General features: G+C 41.5%; 1 protein-coding gene across 1 annotated transcript in view; it reads right to left on the bottom strand.

Moving 5' to 3' along the window:
- The window catches only part of LOC110272002 (photosystem I P700 chlorophyll a apoprotein A1-like), a 2,419-nt gene extending 2,216 nt beyond the window's left edge, over positions 1 to 203 (bottom strand). Inside the window, exon 1 of the mRNA XM_021123754.1 lies at positions 151 to 203. Coding sequence (XP_020979413.1) covers positions 151 to 203 — 53 coding nt within the window. The remainder of the gene's footprint in view (positions 1 to 150) is intronic.

The raw sequence follows: 8,410 nt of genomic DNA, 5'->3' as shown, positions 1-8,410 counted from the left end.
TTTATAATTATTATTAAAATATTTTAACAATAAAAAATAAAATGACTAATATTTAATTACCATAAATATATTAACGAATATTTTTATTATCAATAATTAAAGGTAAAATAAATGACTGCTAATATAAAAGTGATTTTTTTAAGAATGTACATGCCTTGTAGGGAATAGGTGATCATCAAAATTTCTCCAACTCTGAGATACATTAATATTGAATAATTGGAACCTGTTATGTTACTGGAACGAGATATATAGTTAAACATTATAAAAATATATTTTTTTTACAATAATAAAATCTAGGGTAAAAAACAGATATATGCCAAGGGGAGTTCAAAATTATGCAAATCAGCCAAACGAGATTCTCATTCATCAATCAACCAAAGCATACTTTAATGTAATTCGAATCAATAAAATTCGAATTATATTTCTACATAATTCGAATTGATATAGCTCGAATTATTCCCAAGCATTCTGCCAAAGTAATTCGAATCAAGATGCATCGAATTAGGGAAGCATAGTTCGAATTATGTCAATTCGAATTACTAACACCACGTGATTAAGGAGGAAGTTCGAATCTTGTTGATTCGAATTACTCTGGTTTGGTAATTAAGGCTAATTCGAAATGACTTGATTCGAATTACATATATATAGTGCGAATGAGGATGATTCGAATTATTGTGAAGCAGAGCTCTATATATATGATGTGAACGTGAGTTGCTCTCAATAGAGGGGTCAGATGGCTAGTGAGGATAGTTTTCTAGTGTTGGTTCACCACAGAGAATCGATTAAGAGAAAAACTCGATCCGGTGTGAAGTTCACCGATAAGGATCCTCTCTGTATTATCGTGAGGCCTACGACGAGCTATGATGACCTTGTTAGCTCTGTACTGCTGAAACTTGGTCTGGAAGGTGTGAAAAGGGTTAAGAAGTTTTTCTATCGCATTCCAACCACGGTGCTCCAAGATACCGTAAAGTATGATTGTTTCACGATCGGGAGTGATGAGGACTTGCAGGTCATGTTTCATTGTCGCCGGCAGTTTTCCGAGGTGAGGACACCAGAGCTGTTGGCAAAGTTGGTTGATATGGTCTCCAGCTCAGGGAGTTCGAACCGAAATACGCACACTTTAGCCACGGTGGCCGATTCTAGCTCGAGACCTGTCGTTGCTTCTTCCTCCGTCCCTGCTTACGAGCCACCGATCCAGCCTGTCGCCTCCCTTTCGTTCGCTGTTGATCTCAGCAGCAATGTTGGCGACGAGGTTGGTATAGGGGAACATCTTCTGACCTCAATACAGTGTGCTACACCGGCTGGTGTTGGAGACAGATTGTTTGATGATCCAGATGACGATAATGTTGAGCCGGATATGATTGCTGATGACAGTGGCGATGATCTCGGAGCGAGTGACCCGAGAGGGGCTGCATGTGGATCTAGCTCTGGCACACAGCAGTACCCACCCCATTTTTCATCATTGGACCTGGATTCCATGAGGCAAGATGGGCTTCCTGGGCAGCCTGCTGGATTTGGCGCTAGAGATGCGGAAGGGTTTGCTGGAATGACAGAGTTCCAGGTTGGTCAGCAATTTCAGGATAAAGATGAGGCCCTGTTGAGTGTGAAGACTTACAGCATCCGCCGAGGGGTACAGTACAAGGTAGTTGAGTTTGACTATCGCCGGTATGTGAGAAAGTGTTCTGAGTTTGGGAATGGGTGCACATGGTTGATTCGGTTGAGTCTCCGGCAGCGCAAGGGCATTTGGGAAGTCAAACGGTACAACGGACCGCATACGTGTCTCGCCACCTCTATCTCCAGCGACCATAGGAGTTTGGATTATCATGTGATAGCGACATTCATTATGCCAATGGTTAGGGCTGATGCATCCGTCAACATCAAGGTGCTCCTAAATGCCACGGCCGCACACTTTGGGTTCAGGCCGACGTACAGGAGGGTCTGACTGGCGAAGCAGAAGGCTGTTGCCGTCATCTATGGTAACTGGGATGAGTCGTACAACGAGCTCCCTAGGTGGGTGTTAGGAGTCCAGTTGACCATGCCTGGTACTGTAGCAGTCCTTAGGACTAGCCCTGTTCGAGTTGGGGGACAGCTGGACGAGTCTCAAGCTTATTTTCACAGGCTGTTCTGGACGTTCCCACCTTGTATCGAGGCATTCCGTCATTCCACCAGGTGTATCGCCTTAGTTCGGTTTTCAGTGTGTATCGGATGGGATTCACACCTCCCATTCCGGAGGGTTTCTGGCCACCATATGACGGGCCGACCGTTATACCGGACCCGAACAAGAGGCTGCGAGGGAGGGTCATCCGAGGTCCACTCGAATACGGACCAATATGGATGAGGCAGATCCGAACCGGCCCAAGAGATGTGGCCTCTGTAGGCAACCCAGACACACTCGTCGGAGTTGTCCACAGGCTGGAGGACCCAGCCATACAAGGTGAAATGAATAGAAATGTCTGGTTTTGTGTTCTTATTTGTATTAGTTTGATCATCTGTACTTTTTTTTTAGAAAATGATGTTCTAGGTTTGATAAGTAGTCGGTGTTCAGTGCTGAATAATTGTTGTCGTAAAAGACACGTATGTTAAATGTCTTACTAATTATGGAAATAAGTTACATAAGCAAAGTACACATGTTTTCATAGTGACTGATACAAAATAACGCAATATGAAACTCACTGATGCATGAACTGATGAACTAACAAAATAAAATATAACACTAATAACGAAATTATATAACATACAACACTGATAACGAAATAACATACACCCCGATACGCATATCATCTAAAGAGGTGCAACCCCGTGAAGCAACGATGTGGAACCCGTGTCCTATGACCTCTCTGGATAAGCGGCTCCTCATCCTCGATCTCGTCCTCCTCGTCCTCCGGGGGTGGCTGTGCAGGCGTCCTAGGCTGGACATGTACGGGTCTGGATGAGGACGGCCTGGCAACTGAATGTGACCCAGCAGTATGTGCCGATGGTGGGGTCCCACCCAAGGCAAAAGTATGAACAGGAGCCATGGAGGGAGGCTCATTCAGATCGACATTTAACGGTGCCTATGTCCCCATTGTCTGACCCCATCGACGGGCATCCTCATCCTCCTGCATGATGATGGTGATCTCATCTAGGAAATGTGATCCACCGAAATCCGCATCAATCCCATCACCGGCAACAAAGTTTGAAAACATGGATCCCGGAATCACCCATGGCGTACTCTCCTGAAGTGTCTGGTCGTCAACAGGAACACCAACGAAGTAATCTCCGAGCGGCCCCACTCCAAGCCCAGCGTCAGCATGGCTTGATGGATCTCCCATACCGGATCCATACCACTCTCCACCATGTCCGCCATGAGCGGGCCTAACACCCCCACTGGAGCCCCTCCTCCAGCGGCATCCTCACCACGATCAGGCAAATCCTGCCTAGGAGCAGCCCCCCTCTCCCTGCCTCCACGCCCTCGTCTTCGACCACCGCCCCTACCGGCCTCATCACCCTCCTCCATAGCCTGGTCCAGCCACCTCCACTCACGCTGGCTACGGCGTGTCCCGACTCGAGCTCTCCTCTCAACCCAACGCCTGTCAGGAACGTCGTCAACTCGGTCCATATCAAGTACTCGGCCGGCACCCCTCTGCGTCACCTCAACCGGAATAGGAATACCTCTCGGATCCCCCAAGTACATCTCAGGTGACAAGAACCTCTTTCCGTGCTGATGCCACCAGTCCAAGAACTCATGTGAGGGTCCGGGTCGGCAACAACGTCGAACCGTAACACGTGATCCGCACGTGTCTCCCAGTGAAGATGCCAATGCTGTAAATGGGACGGGAACCAACGATCACCTCCGCTCCCATCCTTCGACATCAAGAAGTCGATGTTCAGGACAGGATGCGGGGGAGGCTATACGCCGCCGAACTGCGGTAACACTCTATCAACCTGATGCCACTCAACCACTGCAAAATATATCAGGGACGTCACACACCACCATAACATCGTATGACGAGGCTCCAAGACCTCCGGATGGACAACCTGAAGGACATCGGGTGTGCTATAGGGCATCCATATAAAATGAAAAAAGCAAATCAAATCCATTTGACAAATTCGTTAAACCATATAAACTGAAAAAAGCACTAACTATACATAGGAGCTTAGCGTACTTACATCCCTAGCCTGTAACATGTCGATACTCAGTCGAGCCATCTGCACCCGAGGTCCCTTCTCGCTAACCCCAGGATTGTAACCTAACCACCTGCATAGGAATTTAAACATGGTATTGCATTCATGAATGATTCTAAAAGGCATAAAATTGCATGCGAAACTGAAAATAAATAAAATAAAGATGAATAGTAGACTACGATAGTGGTACCTCGAGGCAAGGGGCCAGCTAAACGCATGATACCCAGCAGGCCTAAAACCAGGAAACCGCCAAAAGATCTAAGACTGATGTAACTGTAACGGCCCAGCTAACTTCACGACATATCTGTTGGTCACTCGGCACATGCACCAGTACAACCATGCTAGTGCCGCCGACCCCCAGCTATAGCCACCCATCTCCTCAAGCCTAGTCACAAATGGTAGCCATCTGATGTGAATACGATTGCCAGACTTGTCAGCAAACAGCTGGGTGCCCAACAACATCATGATATAGGCACGGGCAAAGTGCCTCACCGTCTCCTCATAAGCCCCCTCGGGGCACTCTCCAAAAGTCTCCTGGAACCAGGTGCAGTTCATTGCGAACTTTTGTATTTGGTTCGCGGGAGGTAACACACCGAGCAACTCCTGGAACAACTGCCAAGCTGGCCTGCCACCCTCTATGTATACGTGGAAGTCTGTCAGGCAACCACTGACGTAACGTCCATCCATTGGCAACCCTAACTGGTACGCGATGTCCTGAAGTGTGATCGTGCACTCTCCGAACGGCATGTGAAATGTGTGCGTTTCCGGACGCCACCTCTCCACGAAGGCACTCACAAGGGGCTCGTCCAATCGGAACCATCTGTCGTTTAGTCTCGCAAGATGGTATAATCCGGCCATCTGCAAGTATGGAACGTACCTCTCATCGAGTCGCATCCCCTGCTGCTGCCGCATGCTCGATATGCAATGCCAGGGCTGCGCATTACATAGACCGCATAATTAGAACGATTTACAACACCATTAACAGATACAATTCACGACGTAAACAAGTAAAAGATACCACATGCAATAGAAGATATAGTCAACCACTACCAAAATTGCTTACAAAAACCGCAAACATTGACCTTTTCTGAAAACCACATGCAAAAGCAAATTGTAGTAAACCACTAGCAAAACCGCATACTAAAATCGCATACAAAAAATCACTAAGATAAACCACATGCAAATATACTTACGAAAACCACATGCAAAACCACTCAATTAACCACCTCCAATACCACCACCCTAAACCGCTAACATAAACTGCTAAAATAAACCACCATCAAAACCGCAAACAAAAACACTAGAAGAAACCGCATGCAATACCACTGACCCAACCCACTAACATAAACCGCCAATAAAGCCGCATGCAAAACAGCTAACATAAACCACTTGCAATACTGCTTTCATAAACCACTAACATAAACCAATATCATAAACCACTATCAAAAACCACTAACCTCGTCGTTGATCACTCTGGCGATATGAGCAACTCCATCCAGTCGATACAGCCTTCCCGGATCGTCCCCCATCGCCTGACTTTCCCGCTCCAGTCTTTCTCGGACCGATTCTGGGTCGTTTTCTCTGGGATTTGGTGGGGTATGAGAATGAAAAACTGATTCGAATGACCTTGGTTCGAACTCCTTATATAAGCCACTCCCTTGTAATTTGAATTAACTCGTTTCGAATTACCATTTGTTTCGCAACGTGAGTAATTCGAATAAACTTGATTTGAACTTCCTACTACTCACGTCTTCCTACTAATTCGAATTGATACAATTCGAATTATGCTTTTATAATTCGTTCCAAGTTAATTCAAATTACTTGTAGGCAATGCTTTGGAATAATTCGATCTGTATTGATTCGAATTATTAACGAATGTAATTCGAATAAACTTGTTTCGAATTACATAATAGTTTGCTTTGGCTGATTCTTGCATCAGATTCTTGTTTGGCTTATATGTGTAATATACTTCTCTCCCTAGCTTAAATACGTTTTTTACCCTAAAATCTAATAATAAATAAAATTTTGTGTATTAAAAAGATTAAATATTAATATATAAAACAACATATAACATATGAAAAAAGAATAAGTACTGTTTTATTTCTTAAGGTTTAGGGTCAAAATCAAATTCATTCTTAAATTTATTTTTAATTTAAAATCATTCTTAACATTTTATTTGATACTAAAATTGTTCTTTTGAATTTTTTCGGATAAAAATATCTTTATATTTTTTTTTGTCTTAATTCCACCTTTTACTACCATTACTCTTGTTCTCACCAACTACTAGCAGCTATTCTTCTTTTTACATCTATTCATTTCAATCTATCAACAACAACAACATAACATAACATTTAAATTTAAAAATTTATCATCAACAACAAAGAAGGGGAAAAAGGAGATCTGGAACATAATAAGAGAAATCCTTGCAAACGTGAATAGAGAAGTAGAGAAGCTTAACCTCAATGTTCATCACCACCACCAACGCTTCAAAATCTTTCAAATCCAACAACAACAACAATAACAACAAATCATTCAGCTTTTTTAAAAATAGAATGAAAAACTTCATCAATTACATAGCGTGAGAAACGAGATACAGAACAAAGTAGAGACATCAAGATCGTATATTTATCCCGTCATTGTTGTCGCCAAAAAAGGCTGTCGACAGCCATCAAGGTACATGGTGACGGTGGTGAGGGCACCGCGACCGACACCGAAGAGGAGGGCATCGACGACAGAGAGGATGTCCTTTGATGGCGAGGCAAGGCGAGGGCGGCCGTCAATCTTGATGGTAGTGGAGGAGTCCTCGACGGCACGGTCGAAGCGGATCTCTGACGTAGTTATTTTCTCCTTTCAGCATATTCAACAATAACAACAACATCGTTTTGAAGAGCACCGAAATTGGAGCGAGAATTTTAAAGTGGATGATGCTCAGGAGAAAGAAAAAAAAATCATCAGTGGGTTCTGAGGGTGGTCCAATTAAGAAGATATGAAACGTTGGGGATAGTAAAGAAGGAAGAAGAAGATGAAAATGATGTGAAACCTTTATTTTCTTGAATAAGGGAGAGGACAATAAAACAAAAGAAGATTAGAGAATATTTTTGTCATTTAAAAAAAAATATTTTATTTAAAAAGATGATTTTAATACTAAATAAAATATTAAAGATGAATTTAAATTAAAAATAAGATTAAGAATAAATTTGATTTTAACTCTAAATTTTAGAGATGAAAACAATTTTTATCCCTGTTAAAAAATAAGTTTGCAACCAAAAATTGGTTATGGACAAAACCATCACTCTTCTATCAATTTGTGTCCACTCGAGGGCCCATTCTTCTCTTGTGTGATTATTGTGCCAACAGTTGGCTCCATTTATTTAAAAGAAAAATAGTATATATATGGCCATAGGTTAGGTTTGCATTATATCATATAATGTTTTGATTGGATGTGTATCAAGAAAATAGTAAGAACAAAGCCATTAAACTCTCAGGTAAATTGGTTGGAAAATTTAAATTCGAGAAAATTCGGATAAACGGTTAAAGAAAAACGTTGAAACGGGTACCTGTTACTCGTTGAGCAACGAGGAGTTAAATAAAAATTCATGAAATTTTTTTAGAATGGGAATCTGTCCCCACAAAATAATAGAAATGGAAGTATAGATACCCTTTTTATAGAAACCTACAAAATTAGAATTACCAAATACTCTTAATTTATATATGTATATAAATTTGCTCAATAGAATTTAAAAATCCTAATTCCTTGTCTACAATCCCTTGTCAAGATTTTCACGTTTAGCGACACAAAAGTTTCTCCCTCAACCTCCATTTTAGTCGTAATGCTCACCCTCCCAATCTCTATTTGGGATGACGTTGTATTGTATTGGATTTATGTGAAATTGATTATTTTTTTTTAATTTTCAGAGATATTTCTATAAACACACAAATATGTTTACTTTTTTTTTTGTTAGAACAAATAAATAGAGACCCGTAATAAAAATAAAGATATTTTTCTTAACGAGACTGGAGGTGAAAAAGGGATATTCGCTCTCAAAGAACCTTATTATTATTATTATCATCATCATCAAATGTTGAAAAGTTCAGGATTTTAACTTTTATTTAATTTATTTTTTTGTATAGGAGGATAAATTAAAATTTCAGATTAATTTTAATTTAATAAAGAATATTTTAAGATATAATATTTAAATAAAAAAAATTAATTATTTTTAAATATGTTCAAATAGATCACTGTTAC

Source organism: Arachis ipaensis, chromosome B05 (genome assembly GCF_000816755.2).
Source record: "Arachis ipaensis cultivar K30076 chromosome B05, Araip1.1, whole genome shotgun sequence".
In the NCBI taxonomy this organism is placed as follows: Eukaryota; Viridiplantae; Streptophyta; class Magnoliopsida; order Fabales; family Fabaceae; genus Arachis; species Arachis ipaensis.
Note: the sequence above shows the minus strand (reverse complement) of the source record. Positions and strands in the feature narration are given on the sequence as shown.